We start from the raw sequence: 21,392 nt of genomic DNA on the forward strand, positions 1-21,392 counted from the left end.
ACTGTTAAAAAAAACACACACACACACACACACACACACACAATAATTCCGCCTGCCCCCCCTCCCCGTTTTCCAATTTTTTTTTCATTTTTCTGTTTCGCCCCCCCCCCCCTCATCCAATTATCATATGTCGACCAATGCGCAATAATGTTTCAAAAATCAGAGCAACACGTGACTTTTTTGTCTCTTTGTCGAAAATTTAAGACCCCCACCCACCCCGAAACAAAATCCTGGCTACGGCCTTGAACCCCCACCCTCCGCACCAATTCATAGGAATTCAATAATCAATAATTTTAACGATTCATTATAAAACATTAGTTGTGTTCTTTCTGTGGACATGGTACATTTTTTTTTTCAATTATACTTTTAACAATGCATTTTTTTTTCAAAAAGGCATTAATTTTGATTTTTTCGTTAATAACACCAGAAGAATATGTGTACAATAAATATGATTTTCATATTAACTAAATGAAAAACAGAGAGCTTCCAAAGAAAATTTTAAATACAAATTAAAAAGTTACAAAGATTCTATTATGATTAGAAATTTTAAACAAGTACAAAAGTAAGATTTCACTTTCGGCCCTATTTCCATGGGGAGAGATAATAGAGAATAGAATCATTGCAATGATTCTCTATTTTGCGTGGCCATGATTGTGTATCTATGATACAGGAAATGAGGGGCACCTCATGGCGCCCCCTCATTTTGTGGCACCCGAGGCGATTGCTCCGCTCGCCCCCCCCCCCCTCTTCGGACGGCCGAGACTAAGCACGTTTTGACCGCTTACGGAAAATACATGTGTGGGTATGAAAACTTTTTTTTTTCTTTTGAAGCTCTATTAAAACATTAATATTCCATTGAGAAATGACAGGAAGTAGCTTTTGTCGATAATTGTACTTAAAAATATTTTGAAATCACCACAGAAAGCATAAAAACAAAGAAAAATTAAGAAACCCTATTTTTATTCATAAAAAAAATCAAATTTTCCAATTTTTCCAGGAAAAAAAAAAACGTTTTTTTTTCCACCACTTCAAAATTTTCGGAAATTTTACATCTCTAGACCCACCTGAGTGTACTAAACGATCGCTCAACAGTGCATGTTGTTGGAGGAATCGTCATATAGAGTTCTCTGATCAGGGGCGTAGCTAAGGGGGGGTTTTGGGGACAAAACCCCCCCCGAAAAGTTAGTCTCAAAAAAAAAAGAGAAAAAGAAAGAGAGAAGAGAAAGAAAAAAAAAAGAAGAAAAGGGAAAAATTCCAAGCGATTATACATACATATACATATATATATATACATATATATATATATTATATATGTATATATATATATATACATATATATTATATATGTATATATATATATATATATATAAGAAGTAACCCCCCCCCCCCCCGAAAGTCGGGTCTAGCTACGCCACTGTCTCTGATTTGAAAGGAAAACTTTTGTTTCTGAGAGAAGATCAATGAGTTACATCCTCTGATTAGAGAGTCCTTGTTTTTCCGCGCACGGTACCAGATTTTTATTTCTGAATTTTCAAATTCATAGAATTGGGACAAGTCCTTCATCGCTTTGATGAAAGCGCATTTTTCCATCATGTATTGATGAATAAAAATTGCTTTAAATGGAGTCTCATTACCAGTGGCGCACATAGGAATTTTTCAAAGGAGAGGGAGGGGGGGGGTGAAGGTCCACTATTCTCATATCACACTCCGACACGCACCCAAACATATTCTTTTGATTTGTCGGGGACAAAAGATATTTTTCAATAATAATTATTGAATTATTACTTAGCATTATTAATTAAAATGAATTTATCAATAACAGATACTTTATTAAAATACCAGAAAGCACAAGAATGAATGCATTTACTTCTCTCATAATTAAAAATAAGAACAAAAAAGCAAAATAATCATTATGGAACAATTTAAGTTCACATACAGTTCGATTTTGCAGGGGAAGGAAGAGAAAATAAATTTTATTTTTTCATTTATTAAATCTGAAATTATTATTACCTTTGTTTGGAATTATTTGACGTGCTACACCCTTGGATTATTGTCAATTAAAAAAACTCAAGGACGATGGGAGGGGTTCGGCCCATCCCCTTGTGTGCGCCACTGCTCATTACGATCTGAAAATCTAGATTGAAGTAACATAATCAATGATTCCAAGTAAGGAATATATAGAACAGTTCTGTAATAATCAAAAGGGGAGGCCGTAGAAATGTTAGATCGATGAACTAGCCGTGTACATGCTCTAGGCATTTTGATAACTATATACAGGGAATTGCATAAATCCTTTACTTCTATGAAAATTTTATTAAATTCATTTGATTCCTTCCTGTACTTGCGAAACCATTGCAGAAGTTCATTCTTTATGTGTTGGTTAACGGAAGTTAATTCTACGTAAGTCGACAGATTGTAGTTTAGTCACAGTTAGTTCCAGGTAAGATGCATTGTTATAATTCTGAAAGCAGAGGTGCTCACCACCCCCTATGGGCAAGGGCGCACCCCCCTTCAACATCGAGGAGACCTGCCCAAAAGCAAGGCCCCCCCCCCCCCCAAAATGAGAAAAATACCCATCAAAACACTTCCCTACAAATTTCAAAGGCGCAGTCTGCGCCATGACCCCCCCCCCCCCTCTAGGTGGGCACCCCCGCTGAAAGCAATTTTAGTGCAGATTAGAGCAATTAAAATTAGACATATCCAATAATTCATGTATTAATGGCTGAAGAATGAATGTTTTTATATTTTTGACAAAAAAAAATATTAAACGCAAGGAAGTACTAATGTCTAAGGTGTGTGAGAGGGTCGAGCCCCCACTTGACGACTCATATGGGCGCCTATGTCTGAGCGCCTTGTTCCTCGCCAATTTGGGTTTTTTTTTATTGATACCCAAACAATTTCTGCACCGAAAACTCCGCCTTCTTCAGCATGATCCCCCCCCCCCCAAATAAATAAAGGATTGAATGAAATAAAATAAATTGTCAGTCTGCTAGCTGCAACCTATCTTAATGCAAAGTGTTCTGAACAATTGGCCAACAACGTAAAAATGAGAGATTCATCTTCACTGATTTTTAAGTCTTCAAGCAGAAAAGGAGCTTTACAGGCAGGACAATTACAAATTTTTTGCTCTCCAGAATTAGCACCAATCCTTCAAGCAGATATTTTAGTTAGAAAGGGCTACTGTATAAAGAAGTCCTAAAACTTTATTCTTCAATAAATCTCCGGAGCTTTTCTGAGCTACGCGTAATTGGCTTACAACATAAAAATGGGAAATTCATCTTCACTGCTTCATAAGTCTTCAAGCGGGAAAAAAAGTTTTACAGGGTGGACTACGACAACAGCTTCGTCCGCTAGATTGCGCATCAATCTTTCTAGCATCTATTTTCGCGTTAGTTGGAAAACTATACGAGTAAAATATAAATACATCAAAAAAGCGCGATTAAAATAAAATAAAATAAAAAAGTCGGATATTCTCGATTTAAACCAATTTTTTAATTTTTTTAATCTTCAAAAATATGCAGATTACTAATTAAGGTAGGTGCGGGTAATAAGGCCTACCTAAGGGAGATTTGGAATAAAATGGGAAGAAAAGGATCCGAATCAGCAAATTGCAAATTTAATTAAAGTACCATTCAATTACTACACGAAAATAACAAAAAACGGCCTTTCTTGCCGAAAACAAACATAAAATTAATTATTTAAAAAAACCTTGCAATTAGGCCTTATTATACTACGGTAGGGTAATAAGGCCTAATATTTTAACACTCGTAAATAATCAAAATAAGCTATTAACATTGGTAATTGAAATCATTTGTAATATCCTTAAGCATTACTCATGCTGAAAATCTTCAAAATAACAAAAAAAATAAAAAAAATTGAAAAAAAAAAAAAAAAAAACAGCCGTCAGGGCACTCAAAAATATCTTTGTCATCGGCTGTCAAACCGACGCATTGCTCATGATACCACCTGTTGCATTTTGAACAGGGCCTCATGTCAATCATTTTATCCTCCTCACAAGCGTGACAGTACCAACTGCCATCGTTTTTTTTTTGGTATTTTTTTTATCGTCTTTCTTTGAGGGTTGACGTCATTTTTTGCTTTTTTCTCTTTTCTATATTCATCAAACAGTTCTTTGGTGACTTTAATTCCTCGATAATTAATAGATTTTCTTCTTAAAATTGATGTTTTTTCAGTATTTTTCACTGGAGTACGCATTAGCTCCTGAAATGCCTTTTTTTTTTAGTGGAGCTAGTGGTACATTGTCCTCTTCATCGTCCGAACTAGAACCGTAAACCATGCCGTACGTCGCTCCAGGAGATTTGTTTGGGGTACTGTTAATTATTTCATCTTGTGCTGTCGATGTGGAAGGCCTTGGGGTTATTGGCGTGAGGGAGGTGCGAGGTTGCGAATTTTTTTCTTGAAATTTGTCAGCTTCGGGAGCTGGAATTTCTGTTAATACAGACGGAGCAAAAGCTGTTTCTGAAATAGCCTGTGGATTCAATGGATACAAACCAGTGGCTTTAAAGCCGCTTGTAATGTTACTATGTGTCATGCATTTAGACCAGACATTTGAAAGAATAACATTAAACCGTGCCTTGTTGAGCTTTTTGTCTGGGTTTTGTTCCATAAATGATAAAACTTCTGCATCCCAGTGGTGTTCAAATGATCGATAGACGGCTTTATCAAGGGGTTGGAGTTCATGAGTGGTGTTCGAAGGTAAACAGTATAATGATATATCGAGAGAATCGGCGACTTCAACGATTGTTAAGTCTAGGTGACAAGCCGCTCCATCAAATATTAAAAGGGACTTTCCTGCACTTTTAAATCTAGATAGGTGCTTTAGAAATTCTGTAAAAAGTTCATTAGTCATATAACCCTTTGTAGATTTTTCTACCAAAGAACCCGGTGGCAAATTGTCATATAATTCTGCCTTCAACCGTTTGCCTTTAAATATTGTCATTGGTGGTATAGCAGTACCAAGTGCATTTACACATCCAGCTATTGTGACACTTTCGGCGTGTTCCGAAGACTGTAAATGCACTCTTTTAGTCCCCTTCTTTGCCAAAACAGTCTGCTGGTGGTGAACTGTGAGACGGCAGCCTTTCTCATCCATGTTGTATATTCTTTCAGGATGACTTCTCAAGTCCAGATTATCATCAATTTCATTCAGTCTGTTAAAGTGATCATTAACGATAAATTTGTTAAGCTTTTGAGCTCTGGTCGGGTTCATAAATTGAGCTTTTCGTCTAGATATTTCCGGGTGTCTTTTCATAAATGCTTTAAACCAATCTTTACCAGCAACTTTAGCAAGTTTATTAAAATTATGCTTTATGTTATTAAGCTCACAAAATTTATAAACCAAGCGTCGGAGAATACGTGGTGTCACAGGCAACCCTACTTCAGCAAACCTCAAAATTCTGATGACAAGATCAGCTTCCTGGTCATCACTGAGAATAGATTTTCTACCAAGTGTTTTTTTCAAACTTCCGGTCTGGAGATGGTTTCTAATGGTTCTCCTGGGAACATTATACCTCACAGCTGCTTTATATGAGCTCAGCATACCTCTTCTTACTGCTTGGACAGCCGACACTAAGTCATTATCAGACCACAGTGCTCGTTTGGGGGGCATCGTGATGTAGGCACTAAAATAAGAATGAACCAAGTCGTAAACAGCCGCAATTACTAATAAACACTCATACCATGTTGAGAAAGGTTCAAAATAAGATGCACAGCTGAAAAACTACGTTACAAAAAAAAGGAGTATAATAAGGCCTACGGTCAACTTTCGTAGGCCTTATTAGCCGCTGACGTCGAATTTAAAAAAATACAAAAAAGTACAATAATTCGATCATATTATTTCCCTCAGACATGAAATATCGATAGAAGCATTCACTAGAGTCCCTATATGAAAACGTAGTTTTCAGAGTTGCGACAACGCGGTATCATTTTCCTATTGGTCGAAGACCGCCTGAGGCAGTGTTTCTTCTTCTCCCGTAGGATTAACATGGAGCGTATGACAGTGCTGTGGAAAAACCCAGAATCTGGAAAATTAAAGGTGAGTCCAAGATTTTAATGCTCATATTACTGTTCTATAATGTTCAAATTATACGTATGTAGCTTTACTTGAGTGAGTCCATTCCTATTTCTTTACCTAATGCGTAATTATATCAAGAACATGTGTTCCGGTGTGCTAAAATTCCCTTCTGACACTTTATTTGGGTCTTTTATAGTTAGTTTTCCTGTTAAATCGATTATTCCAATCACAACGTTATTGAAAAACAACACTTTAAGACAAGGCAAAAGTTTAAATTGTGTAAATTAAATTTTTTTAACGATAGATCTCTGTATTCGGTTTGGCGCGATCAATTTCGTGCTTGGCGACGAGTGGAAGTAAACAAAACACACACTTGTGATGTACGTGAGGATGTCTTAACATGTGGTTTGTATTATAAATGCTGTATGTTGCAGAATTTTTTTTTTAAAATAAATGTGACTTGATATTAAAACCCATTTTAACTTATGTTTTAATGTTAGGGCTTTTATTTTTGCCGATCATTGACAAAAAAAGTTAAATCTTCTCTTTATGCAACGTAAGTATTTACAGTGTCAAAATTTTGTTTTTTGAGAGGAGATGCAGAGGAAATAAAATGCTTATAAATTATAGAACTTTCAATGCTTGCTGGCAGTATCTTGTAAAAACATTTAGATTTAAGGAAAAACGATTTGTTATCATTTTCTGCCAAATATTTATTAGTTAAAAATTGTTTAAAAAAATGTCAATTCAATTATGAAATTAATGTCACCACATGAATTTGCAAAAGCGTTTGAGGTGGATATGAAGTAGAACACTTGCTTGACACACAGCAGTTTTTATCGATTTTTTAGGTTGAGCGAGCCAATTTAAAATGTACTATTTTATTAAAAATTTAATGAATTGTAGGCAGTCTTGGTTATTTTGGTAATTTACTCTTTTTTATTCAACAAGCATGTCACTCTCTGTGTGTTCCATCATAAACAGAAAACTGAGATGTTCTAAATTCGTTTCAAGTAGTGTGTTGGTACTTTTTATTATGCTCTAATTAGGGTTACTAATTTTTAGGTTGCCTTGTTATTTCCTTTACATGCTACTCTTTCTTTATCACCTGAAGAATAAAGTGCATGCTATCACCCCGCTTCAGGTTAGTAAAAATTTCTATTTTTATTGAGAAAATGATTTTTAAATAATTATGGCCATGATTGATACATAATTAAGTTTTAACAAGGGTTGAATTACCTTTGAGATCAGGACCGTTATCATGGGCTTTTGAGATTGTAAAAGTCCTCCCAGCCACAGCTCTTGTTTGTCAGAAATTAGGTACATTTAAAGTTTTGCATGTTGAAATATCAATACTTTTATGATAAAATGATGAATCAAAGATTTTTTAAGTGAAACTTTTTATGCAAGGGCTTTGAAGTTATGATCCAATCTTTTTGTGTGATGAAACGTGGTGGGGATAAGCAATGTTGGTTAGAAGGAAAGCAGTGGCTTGCTTGCCTTCAGGTATGGGAGAAAAGTGAGACATTACTCTTCTCGCTTCCTTTCTCATTTTGTATGGTTGCATGTACTGCGTTCAGGCAGCACGGAGATCAATATTGTACATTTGTCGTAAACAGATCATTTCTCTTCTTAAGAAGGAAGAAGATGATCATTATCAGTAGACACATGTATATAATTTTATGTAAAAATATGAATAAGAAACACAATCTGTTCAAAAGTGTTTGATGAATAGTTAAAATGTTTCACGTCTATCGTGTGTCATTATGACACAACCTGTTTCTTGGAATCAAACTTTAGAAGAATTCTACTCTTCTAGATCAGCAGAAAAATTAAGTACATGAAGCTCTCACCCCACATCAAGTTCGTAAAAATTTCGATATTTGGTGGGAAAATGATTTTTAAATAATTCTATCTCAATTAATGTGGAGTTAAATTTTAATTAGTGTATAATTGCATTTTAAAATAAAGACTCATCGTGGGGTTTTGAGATTATCTGTAAAGATCAGGGTTCGAAAATATCCGATATTTTGATATACAGTCGAGTCCCGACTTACGCGAGGGATCCGTTCCAAGACACCTCGCGTAAGTCGGTGAACTTTTATGGATTTCCTTTTCTTGACCTTTAATTGTACGTATAGAAGATTCACTCATACCGTTGTACCTAATTGTTGTGCTACCCTTCGAAGCATTTTTTGGTTCAGCTTCAGCTTTTCAAGAAGCTTTACCTTTTCTTTAATTGTCAGAAACTTTCTCTTTTCTTTCTATTTTCACCACTTTAGATAAAGCAGCGCTCCTAGGTGTCGTTATATTTCGTTAAATTTCGCATTTAGAATGAAAAAAAAAAATAATGGAAAATGAGAAGTAGTTATTTATATAAGCGATTAAAGACTAGTACAGTGTGGGTACTTCTGCTCTCAGTGATTCTAAAGGGATGAAGGTCCGTTCACAAAAAGAACTTACTCACCGCGGTTCCTTTCTGAAAATTTTCATGTTGCGGGCGAGGAATTCGTGCTAGCTCAAAAATTCTTTACTGTTGAAAAAATCGCGTTATAGCCATTTCGCGTAAGTCGGATCGCTTTGTAGCGGGAGTCGACTGTATATTGGATATTTTGATATTCATCTGATGTTTTCAACCAATGCAAAGTAAAGTGTTTAGTAACTGCTTCCTTAAATCAGAGTTATTTATTTTCTTATATTATTATTATAATGCATCAACTTTAAAAGTAATTTTTCTTTCATTATTTATATTCATTTATTACATGTTCATTATTTTGCCTCACCCACTCAAAAAGTAATTCAATTGCATCCGAGTTCATTTCAACCACTCATAAAAATAAATATATAAATAAATAAATATTCAATTTATCAGAGCTTATCTTAATTTGTTGAAGTCTTTAGAAAATCAATACTTTTGTCGGGAAATAGAACATTGAAATAAAGGGGAATTCAAATGCTCTAAAACAGTGGTGGCTTTTAAAACTGATTCATGTGGCCAGCTGAAATATCAGGTATAGATAAATGAATTTACTAAAAAATGTGGCTTTATTTTAAAGAATTTAAACTCAAGCATCAGTATATTGCATTCTCTATATTTTTACTTCACTTAAATTTATGTATTAAAAACAAACAAAAACAGTTTATAATTAATTTCTTTAGTATGCACTCACATTTTTTCAATCACAATCACAAGTAAGCGCTTTGATGAGGTAGTGGCATTCACGTAAAAGTTTAAGACAGGAGTTCAATTTTTTTTCCCCGCAATCTTGACTAAAACAATTAAAAAAATTAATTCATAGTTTTCTGAAAAGTACTCAGGACTGCTAAAATAACACTTTCTGGAATAAAATTTGTTCAATATAACTGTACCATGTGATTTCATTATAGGATTTGTAGGACCATAGGAGCTATTTGTTGATCAAAAAATAAAATAAAAATACAGTAAAACCTGTGTAAGTTGGCCACTCACGGTGCACTACTTTAGTGGTAAACTTAAACAGGTGGTCAACTTAGAGAGGTTGATTTAAATGATAAGGGCTAATTCCGTTCCTTAAAAGAGCGGTGTACTTGGATAGGTGGTCAACTTACAAAGGTGGTCAACTTCACAGGTTTTACTGTATCAATATTATTCAAATAATTGGAACCCGTACAACATGTCCCTTTGTCCAACGTGCCCCACCTCCCTCTACAATTTTGTTGTGAATATTCCTAAGTGAGGTGCAGAAAAAACAAGCAAGTTTTCTCACGTTTCCTAAAAAATTTAGAATCACGAACGTTCATTACTTATTTTAGTCATCATAAACTGATTTCTCTTCTTAAAGGCAAAGATGATGCACAGTAACAAATATGTACATAATTTTATATACATAATTAAATGAAAAACAATCTATGCTAGTCAAAAGAGACTGATGAATTATGTAAAATATTCCCCTGTAATATGTGTTTTACTTTTTCAAGTGTTTTTAAAACACACCCTGTTATTTGAAATTAAATTTTACAACACACTTAATGCAAAGTAGTTGAAATACAGCTCTATTTCAATTAAAGTGTGTTTATTTATTTTACAGTTATAATTTTATGAACTAGTTTTAAAAAACATTCCTGCCAATTTGTGTTCAGCCGTATTGATGATTTAGCACATTTGAAGAGTTTTACTTCTGCTTTTAAATTTATTTGCCCTTAATGTTTTTTAAGTTTCTTCCAGATATTCTGCAACTTGAAGAAAGCTCAACTACTAGCTGAACTTATAGCCCTGATGCAGATGTTCTAGAAAACTCATGATAGTATTGTACTGTTCGCTTAAAGAATTGTATAATAGAATGATCTCCAATATTTAGTTTACAAGGATGTCCAGAAATCATTTTCCAAGTTTTCTTAGCATGACAGCTTTATCAAAACTAATGAAGTTGTTTAAAAAATATAATGTACTTCCATACATAATATGCCATTCATGTTTGTTATGCTTCTTATTATGCTGATGACTTCAGGAAATTTGTTGCTAAAATGGTCTTTGGACTTTCAGCAATGACATGCAAACCAACAAAAATTCTGTGTTTAAATGCTGAATAGTGTAATTAAATGAAATTTTGATCTTCTTCATACAAACAGTGCTGTATTTCTGATTTGTCACGCTTATTATCATATTTATTATCATTCATTTGTATAATAATATTGAAATGTAAAGAGGTAAAACAGACAATAATTTTGCAACAGAAATTGAGAAATAGCTGGAATTCTGTTTTGAGTCTCTAAATTTAGAGTTTTGAATTTGTTTTGTAAAACAAATGCGTTAAGGTTTATGCTTGTTTGTCATGTAAAAATATTGTTTTCAATTTAGATTTTTAATAAATTTTTCGGTATTCAATTGAAGTAATTTAAAGTATACATAAAATTATGAAAGATATATTTAGGTTTGTTTATTTCAGCATTAAATGAACAGTTCATTGATGCTTATTCTCTTTGTGTAGTTATCCAGAAATCCCCCCCCCTCTCAAGAAGAGATTTTTCTCCCCACTTAAACTACAGGACAGGATTTGAATAACTGCAAATAACTCCAATTTTGGAAAGGATAGGTAGCAACTGTTATCTTAGTCCACTTCCGACTGTCAATGCACCTTCTCTGTTTCTGACTAAATTCTGGAAGCATTTTTCAGCACGTTGGAATATAGGTCATATTCATCCATCCATGATACAGGGTAATGAATGGAATTGCAATCTATATGAAAAAATCTGAAAAAAAATCAATTTATTTCAATCAAGGTTTTTTTTTCACAAACATTCACTTCACAAATAGTATAAAAGAAAATAAATTACAAGCATCAGTATATTTTGCCCTGTCTAATCGAAACTCCCTAATTGAGTAGATGGGAGTAAAGCCTATAACAAAATTTATTTTCTTTATTTTTCTATGCTTATAAACGACTGACATTTTTGATTAAACTTGTGTTTTGTCCATAGTTATTAGTTTTAGGAAATGATACTTTGGAGTAAAGAATTTTTAAAAATTTGATAATAATAACCACATTTTGAACATGTGAATATTTTAAAGTTACGTTGCATTTCAGAAAACACAAAGATTAATCTTTGCTTATTTTGTTACTTAAGCAGTTATTGACAATAATAGTTTGCCCCAAAATCTATAAAAACTACAAATTCTGTTTTGGTACCCTGAATTTGATTTTAATTGCCACATTGAGAAAAATGTCTCTGTTTTCTCTCTTTTTTTTTTTGTGTGTGTGTGTGTGTAAAAATGTTAGAAATTCTATATTTGTAATAAAGTTTACAGATGTAACCACATCAAAAAATAAATTGAACATTAGAGACTTTTGTTGTAATCTTAATGTGGTAATGACCTGAACTGTTAGTATGGAATGAATGAGTTTTCTTCATGCTAAGTTGTATTTAAAATCTCTGTCGAAATTAAATGTAAACATTGCTTTTCCACAAACATAGAAAATAAGTACAAGTCCTCTACTGGTGCTGGGAATGATTTTTTTCTTTGTTTCATTAAGAAACTGTCTACTTTCTTTTCTTTATAATATTGTTTTGATTTGAAAATATTGTTCAAAATGTAAGTAATAGATGCATGATGTGATGCAGAGAAATAAATAAATAACAATAGATACATTTGTTTCTTATTCATATGAGTTGAAAATAAGTCATGTTTCAAATTACACCCCCTCAACTCCTCAATATATTTCTGAATATTTCTATCTACATCAAATTAAAGTAATAATTTTCAACTTTATTCAAATTAATATTTTAACCAAGAGTGCCTACTGAACCACTAAAATATTTAGAGGTTCTTGGTATTCTTTCTTCCTTTTTGGGGGGGGGGGGAGCTGTTACCTCGTTTTGACCATCTACCTATTTCTAGTATTGAGCTTTCAAATTTTCCTTTGCATATTTTTCTTTCAAATTTTTAATTTAATGTTTAACTTAATCACATTTAAATCAGAAAATTGTACAGCGTAAACTTAAACATGCAATTTTAATTAGCATTTTTTTTAATAGCAAATCATTTTAATTAGTGATATTGCATTTTAGATCGTTACAGGAAATATTTTTATATTTAAAACTCTTTACAACGTTTGCCTTTCCGAAACAAAAACAAGCAATTTCTAATGTGCATTATCTGTCGTTCATTTATTTATTTTCATTTTCTTACATTTTTTTATCTCTTTATTTATTTTGAATCAATTAAATTCTAACACATGAAGGTGAGAATTCACATGCTGCGAACCAAAAAAAAAAAAAAAAAGAAGAAATAAAAATTATTACAAAAAAAAAAAAAAAAAACTGTCGGCAGATTTAAATGGATGTATTTTTGCTGAAATTAAAAAATAATAAATTATTCCTTTGTTTTAACTGTAAAAGACATGTGACAACAAAGTTGCACTTTTTGAAGATTAGCCCATTAGTGACTGAAGTTTTTAATTAAACTAATGTTTTCTTTTTCGAATGAAAATGCTGAAAATTTTGTGTTTTAAATAAAGTTTATAGATACAATAACACCAAAAAGTAAATTGAACAACAGAGATCTATGTTGTTTACAAAAACAACAAGATTACAACAATAAGATCATAAGATAAATAAATACCTTTGTGCTGAATAGTAAAGTCAGAACAAACAACGTAAGTAGAAGCACAAATTTGTAAATTACCGCTTTGTGCTTCTACTTACGTTGTTTGTTCTGACTTTAATAAGATCATGCTATTGATCTGAAAACTTGCATGAAATAAATTTTTCCTCATGCTAAATTGTTTTCAATTTTTAGTTTTTGCTTTGTCATAAAATTCAAAATAAGTACAAGTCCTTTTTTGGTGCTCTGAATTGTTTTAATTTTGTTTCATTAAAAAAATGTCTACTATCTAACTACCTTTCATTCTAGTATTGTTTTGGTATAAAAATATTGTTGAAAATTTTAAATAATAGATAGTATACTTTCAAGAACTAAATATAAAATAATGGAGACATCTGTTTCTTATGCATATAAGAATGTTGAAAAAATATGTCAAAATACACCCCCCCCCTCCTTAACTTCCCAACTTATTTCTGAATATTTCTATCTGCATCTAGTTTCAAATAAAAATGACCTCTGATTAATATAATTTCAGTTTTCAATTTTATACAAATTAATCTATTAACTAGGTGTGCCCACTAAACCATTAAAATATTCAGAGGTTCTTAATCTCTTTTTTTTTTTTGGAGTGGGTTGGGGTGAGATAGGATCCCCGCAGTTTGGGGTGCCCCACGTCTTAAGGGGACCAACGGCCTCTGAAATTAAAGAAAAAAATTGAAAAAACCTGGCACTAAGACTTATTTAACGTTACAAATATACACTGATGGCCTCTGGGGAGGGGCTATACAGATTTTGTTGCAGGGAGGCCTAAAATGTATAGATCCTGGCCTGGGTAGGATACCTTGTTTTAAGCTTCTACATATTTCTTTTATTACTCTTTCAAACTTTCCCTTGCATATACATGGGTGCCACACCCCTAACAGCACCCACCGCCCCCCCCCCGTAGGTGGGCATCCTAGGCATATATTTCCTTTCGGAATTTTTAAGCTAATGCTAAACTTTGTTCCATTTAAATCAGAAAAGTGTATATTTTTCCTTTTATAGAAAAAAAATAAGCAATGCTTTTGATATCAATACAAGAAATATTTCTATGTTCAAAAATCTTTATAAAGCTTAATTTAATATAGCAAAAACAAGCAATTTTTTATGTTCATTATTTGTTGCTTATTTATTTATTTTAATTTTCTTAATCAGTCTTTATTCTTTCATTCATTTTGAATCAATTAAAATTATAATATAATTTTCGTTGTCTCGGAATCTTTTGATTAATTTAAAATTGATCGTATTAAGAGAATAAGGTTTAAGAAAAAAATCTGCTCTTAATTTTGCTAACATAGGGCCATTTTGTCTTTTTTTAATGTTTGAATCAAAATCGAGAGTTTCATTTATTGACTGCATGCATTTTCGAATCCGCGTGCTTTTACATCCTTCAGAACCCGTTTCAGCCACTCTTCCGCTCCCGCTTGTGTTGTAACGAAACTCGAAAGCGAACAAGAAGCCAATCTTGCAGCTCGGCGGCAACCCTATCTCCCCCCTGTAACCGGTTGCGTTTTCCGAGCGTAGCTGTTGTCGCAACTCTGAAAACTACGTTTTCATATAGGGACTCTAGCATTCACGACAGATAACTGTAGCGCAAAACTATGCATAAAAGTATGATATTACAAAAATTACTTACATTTCAATCTGACGATTTTTTATTATTCGTGTCTTACAAGCGTTCCGTGAAAATGAATCTGGGCTCGCTGGTCAAAACAACTGAGCATGGCGTTGCGACCAGTTTGAGGTGCCATCTGGGAGTGTAAATTATCTACGATAGCGTTTTTGAGCGGCCACAACCATTTTAAATTATATTTTCGCTGTTTAGGCCTTATTACCCGACAGGCCTTAATACCCGCACCTACCTTACTTTACATTTAAAAACATAATATATTTCATACAATAGATAAAAAAGCAACTTTTTAGCTATTTTCCTTTCATGGCATTAGCTATTTGTTAATAATAAGTATACAAATACATGATTCAAATAACATTTAAGGTTTACCCCCCCCCCCCCAGCTACTATCACCAATCCTTTAACTATAATTCTAGGAAACATAGTGGTACACTATTTACTGAAAACTAGAATTATAAATTTTCATACTTTTTAAAAGGAAAATTCTTAAAATTCGTTCAGTTTTCTATGTTTATCAGCTTACATTCAACAGAAGTTCTGAAACAGGTTCAATTGTTAAAATGGGATGAAGAAGGCGAAAAACCTTGAAAATTAAGCAATGTGAACTAATGAATCCATTCAGCTTACTTAAAATCAGGATGAGTTCTCTAAATAATCAATAAATATTTAAGATTTGTAAATAAGTCATAATGTTTAGATAAGACATGATTCTGTTTTATAATTTGCTTAAATATAAGGTTTTTATCGTCATGTTCATTTTTAGTGCAAAATAATATGTTAAACAATAACTTTTCTTAACTACTAGAAAACCGCCTGTTAAGGTATGACGGGCGGTTACGATAAATATGATGTCCCATTGGGGCTCCTCATAATTATGACATGGTAAATTCGCTACCGGCAGATTGAATGAAAGTTCCCCTTTTAGGAAGTTTTTTCGTTATTAACAAATCCTCTTATTTTTTACTAGCAGTACCCGCACAGCGATGCCCGTGCTAAAAATATAATGGAAGTCCGTTGAATGAAAAAAAAATTGACACCCCCTCGTCTCTGATGTGAAATGATCGTTTTTCTTTGTACAAAATGCGTACACATCTTTTCAGAAAAAAAAAAAAACTATTTAAGTTTTTTTGGAATTTAAAACTTTTCGTCAAATCATTAAATTAGATTTACAGTTGCTTCAAAACTCTATTTAGCGAGTGAAGCGGTTTTTACTGCAATTTAAAATATTTCGCCAAATAAACAAAAAAAAAAAAAAAAAAAAAAAAAAAAAGACATCAAACAATATCTTTTAAATGTAAAAATAGTTTCGCAATTCTATTGTTTATCGCCAAACTCGCCCAGCAACCACGCTATCATAATCCATCCGTCTAACGAAAAAAAAAAAAAAAAAACATCCCGTGGAACATTCAAAAATCATCGTCAGAAAAAAAAGAAGAAGAAAATGTCGTACATTTCACTCGGGTAAAAAGAAATCAAAAGTTTCTTTTCTTTCAAAACAAATCGCCAAAACAATGAATTACATTAACGGTTGCCTTAAAACAATAATCCTAGACTGAACTGCTATGCAAAAATCTTTAAGTAATTTGGGGCTAATGCTTGTGCGGTAATTAGGCCCTAGGTTTTAATAATAATGATAACAATGCTTTAAAAAAGTCATTAAAAGAAATTACAATCGAAGAAAAGCATTGTATCATTATTTACGTTTTTCACTACTGCCATTGAACTTGATTGCATCAGAAGTGAGGAAAGCTTAATTAGTGTATCAAAGCCAGCAACATACATTGCTTGACTTTCAAAAAGCGCATTTGTTCGCTCCAACATCCTTGAATCTCAAAATCGGAGTCAACGAACAATGCTTCCTTGTCGAAAGGTCATTTTACAATTTTTAATTTTCCCATGCATTTGCATTTGTTTCTCGGCAAATAAAAGAGAATGCAACGTGCATAAATGTCTTGTTTATTGTTTTAAATTAATACGCAGGGTTGAGATTACCATCTGGTTATTTAGGGAGAAAAAAAGAAAGAAGAGAAAATACAATGCGTTTAATCTTACTAATAACTAGCGATAGTAAGACTAAATTTAGACATGTAAGAAACAGACATCATGGAATTCAATCAGTTCTCTCTGGTACAGGGTGATTGAAAAGGATGGTGGGGTTTCTCAAAGACTGCCGATTTGGGAATATTAGACCCACTGTTCTCTGGTGGAGCTGGAATGAGAGAGAGAGTTGCAAAAGTTTTTACCACTAGACGTCATCTCTGCGTATTATCACATTTGTCCCACAGCCTAGTATTTATTATTCAGTTTGTCAAAATAGCGATCAAAGGTGGGTGATGTAATTTAGGCCTTTCTGACTGCCCCCCCCCCCAGGTCACCAGATCTAGCACCATGGGATTTGCTCCTGTGAAGATATGCAATGGATACTGTTTTCATACCTTACCCCTGCCGTTCAGTCTTGACGAACTGGAAAATTGGATAGCTGCAGCAATTGTTTCTGTGACTGTTTACCTGCTACAAAGTGTGTGCAGGGGCATGCACAGGGAGGGGGAGGGGACACATACACAACTGTTGGCCTGGGCCCGAGCCTGAAGGGGACCCAAGATTTTCAAAATGAGTTGTGAAAACATATAGGGAAATAGAGGAAAACTATATGGAGGGGGGCCGGAAAAGGCATTTATGACGCGCCCCAAAATTTCTGTGCACGTCCTAGCGTGTGCAGTATCGTTAAGGTATCAGAAGAAGGGCAAATAGAACAAACACTTTAGAATAAATTCAGTACGCCAAAAAAAAAAAAAAAAAAAAGCATAATTTTTACTGTTAGAAAAATATACTCCTTTGAAACCTCACATTCCTTTTGAATCATCCTGAATATTACCAAATTTAAATGACTTACTTGTAATGTAAGTTCAATATAATAAATGTGGGGCGCATAAATAAAAATTCTCAACAAAATTAGAAATCGGGATGTACGTAAAGAACTGAAAATTTTCAGCACAGCAGACAAAATTAAGGAATACCGCCAAGATTGGATACACTAAGAGCGCATTCTATTGCAAGCCACAAGACTGAGGTAGGCCCAGGAAGCGCTGGTTTGACCACGAAGCCGGAACAGACCCTTGGCTTAATTGTTGAGGAAGAAAAGAGAAGACATAAACAAAAACGTGCAGAGACATTTAGCAGTAGCCAATTGAGGCAGTGAGAAGCAAAGGGATGAAAGCGCCAAAATTGAAAATTTCGATTTAACCAGTACAAATGGTAACTGAACCTCTTCTCTGTTACGGAACAAGAGATAGTACTAGTAGCCCTGGTAAATGCTGCCATACAGCATGATTAAAAAAAACTTTTCAATGAAAGCCTACCCAGGACCGCAACTTTAAATGCGTTTTACTGAAAACTTGAAAATGTCCACTTACATCCCTTTGCATTCCAGTGCCTCAATTGAATCCTTATCACTTCCTCTTTCATTCAAGCTCCATCAGAGATCTGTAGGTCCAATATTCCCAAATCGGGGAGCCTTTTTTAAAACTCCACTTTTCTTTTTGAATCATCCTGTATGTTTAATCCATCGTTGAATATTTTAAATATTGCTGACAATTGAAGCAGAGAGAAGCAAAGGGATGCAAGTGAACATTTTGAAGTTTCGAGTAATAAGAGCTGAAAGTTGCGGGGCTTGAGGTAGGCTTCTATTGAAAAGCTTTTCTAAAGCATGCAGTATAGCAGCAACTACCAGGGCTCCTAGTACTACCTCTTGCCCCAGGACAAAGAGGAGGCTCATCTACCATTTGCACTGGTTATCTCCAAGTTTTTAATTTTGGTATTTACATCCCTTTGCTTCTGACAGCCTCAACTGAATCTTTACCACTTGCTCTTGCATTCAAGCTTGATCAGAGATCTGTAGGTTCAATGTTCCCAAATTGAAGCCTTATGAAACCCCACCATTTATTTTTGGAGTCAGACCCTGTATTTTAAATTCATTATTGAATATTTTGAATGTTGCTGACAATTAACTAGTTCATTCCTGATATGTTTTCCAGGTGCATCATGCGTCCGACGCTGATCTCCACATTCCTAGTTATAATTGCTTTCTCGGAAGGTGTCAGTTCAACATCACGTCGGGAAAAGTCAACGGAAAAGCCGTACGCACCTCCTTCACTCAACGACCCATACTCACCCAAACATCAACATTCGTCCACACACATCAGCGACTTCACAGATCCAGGCACTGGACTCAATCCCTTCATAGATCTGGAAGAAGGCGATTTTCCCAACGGCAGAAATGTGATGGAAGATGAAAGAAGGGACGATTTCGACCCCATCATGGATTTTGACCCTGTGGAAGGAGAAGCCACTGGACGCAAGTGGGGCTTCGATTACAATGAAAAACCCATGGAGAAGCCCATCCGAAGGCCAATTTTTGAAGTGGAAAAGAATGACAACACGCCAATTCCATCAACTTCATCAGTTCAGGTACAAACCACAACAGAAGAAACTCTGACCTCTGCAAGTGATGAGGTCATTTTGCAAGAAGACAATTTGACTGATGTCGAGCAAAATGAAAAAGAGTCCATAATGTTTTCGAAAGATACGGTCATTTACGCTTCAGTAACTACAGCTGCAGTGGCAGCTATAGCTCTCCTAGTAGGAGCCTGTTGGTGGAAAAGAAAATTGAAAAGAATTTCCCACACTCCAGTCGAAATGGAAAATGGTGAGCTTAAAAGTTAGTTCAAATGTGTTTATAATATGTTGAACTTACGAAGAATGGATAACTCAGGGGATTGAAACTTTTGGTGCACATAAGACAAACGTTCATTGAACTTTGCGAATGTAAAAGAAAACACAATGAACAATGAAACATGCTGAATGAAAAATTTTTGTCAGAATTGCTCCTAAAAAAAGAGAAAATCAGATTTTGAATCTTTCAACCATCAAACATGTGATCATTATTTCAGAAAATATTTGCCAGTGATTTTTTTTTTTGATATAATTTAATATCAAACATTCATAAAATCTCCGATTGAAACACATCAGATTATTCCATACAAAGAACAAAAAGAATAATTCTTTGTGTTACAAAATGAAGCTTTAAATTCTTGTTTTCAATTATAAAAAAAAAAAAGAAAAAAGTCTTCATAATTTGAAATTAATGTTGCTGGTCAAATGTGAAAAAGAGAGGGCAAATTCATGTCACTGTTAAGTCGACTTCTAGTACTATTAAACCCACTTGAAACTTTCCAAAAGTGAAGCGAAATCATTCTACTCCTACAACATTGATCCTAAAATCTCCCAGATTGTTTTCGAAAGTCATAATATCCAGTGAGAGAGAAAAAGAGAGATTAAACAGGGACACATCGACTGTAAAATGGACTGTGCAATATAGGATCAGAAAGCTAAATAATCTAGCTTAAGTTATTCCAAAGATAACTGAACATTGTAAAAAATATTTAATGGCACATTACAAGTGTGTAAATATACATGCACATATGATGTACAAATTCATTAAAATTTGTAAAATACATTTTCTATTAAATGGATTAATTTCAGACTGTTTCTCTCTCTTCTGTACCTTTAGACATGTTTCAAGGTGTTAAAGTGCTTTACTTTTCAAAATTTTGTCTTATTTCAAAATGGCAAGCATTTAAAACATAGGGGAGACTGGGGATATTTGATCCCCACTTTAGTTTCCAATCTTTTTTCTCTGCTGCAAATTATAAGTTCTTTTTTTTAAAGTGCGTGAACAAAGGTAATTTTTTCCTCTATCTGACAGTATTTTTTTAAGTTGAAATGAAACAGATAGTTTTGGTAAAATAATTTTTTTTAAAAATTTCATAAAGGGATCATGTATCATGATGGGCAACTCCCTTTTATGTTGTAAATCTAACTTCAGTAAAATCATTTATTTTTTTCTTTCAAACAAAGATTTGACATCTTTTTCAACTTGTTCAAGCTCAGTTGGCTGATCAGAACATAATTTATCAGTAGAGTTAGTTTATGTTTAGATGTTTAAGGTGTTATGTGGGTTACAAGTGGGAACTGATAGTTCAATTGTTTAGCATATTTACACTAGTGATTGTTTAAATCTATTACTCAAACTATGATAAATTTTATTACGTTAACATGGTTTTGAATGTTTAAAGTTAATGTCAACTAAGTAAACAGCATTTATATTGTTTTCTTTGTGTTTATATTGTCATACGGATACTTGATCCCTCTAAACGAAGGGATCAAGTATCCCTAATATGCGATTTTTACAAACATACTTCTTCTATTATTAAGAATCAGTCGCAATTTACTAAAAATATGCCTCAATTATTAAATACTATCCATACTTTAACATTACACTTCTTTTTTTTTTAAAGTAGTATTTAACGGGTAATGTAAACTTCGGAATGCTTTCCTAAAAAAAGTTTCCCTTGTCACATTCAGACAATCATTTCTTGAGCTAAAGCAAAATGGCTGAAAAAAAAAAATGTTACCAGCTTTTTATGTACAAGTATAACTTTAATATAATTGTCAGGTTTCAAATCTCTACTTAATGGTTTTGGTACATGTATGGCTATGGGATCATGTATCCCTAGGGATCAAGTATCCCTAGTCTCCCCTAATAA

At 33.5% G+C, this 21,392-nt stretch overlaps 1 protein-coding gene across 3 annotated transcripts in view; it reads left to right on the forward strand.

Annotated features, from left to right (window-relative positions):
* Positions 1-20,363, forward strand: part of LOC129220133 (uncharacterized) — a 65,221-nt gene extending 44,858 nt beyond the window's left edge. For all 3 annotated transcript variants that reach the window (XM_054854477.1, XM_054854479.1, XM_054854478.1), the window contains exon 2: positions 18,822-20,363. In XM_054854477.1, the coding sequence (XP_054710452.1) occupies positions 18,822-19,509 (688 nt within the window). In that variant the 3' untranslated portion in view covers positions 19,510-20,363. The remainder of the gene's footprint in view (positions 1-18,821) is intronic.
* The last annotated feature ends 1,029 nt before the right edge of the window (positions 20,364-21,392 follow it).

The sequence above is a fragment of the Uloborus diversus genome, chromosome 4 (genome assembly GCF_026930045.1).
Source record: "Uloborus diversus isolate 005 chromosome 4, Udiv.v.3.1, whole genome shotgun sequence".
Taxonomy (NCBI): domain Eukaryota; kingdom Metazoa; phylum Arthropoda; class Arachnida; order Araneae; family Uloboridae; genus Uloborus; species Uloborus diversus.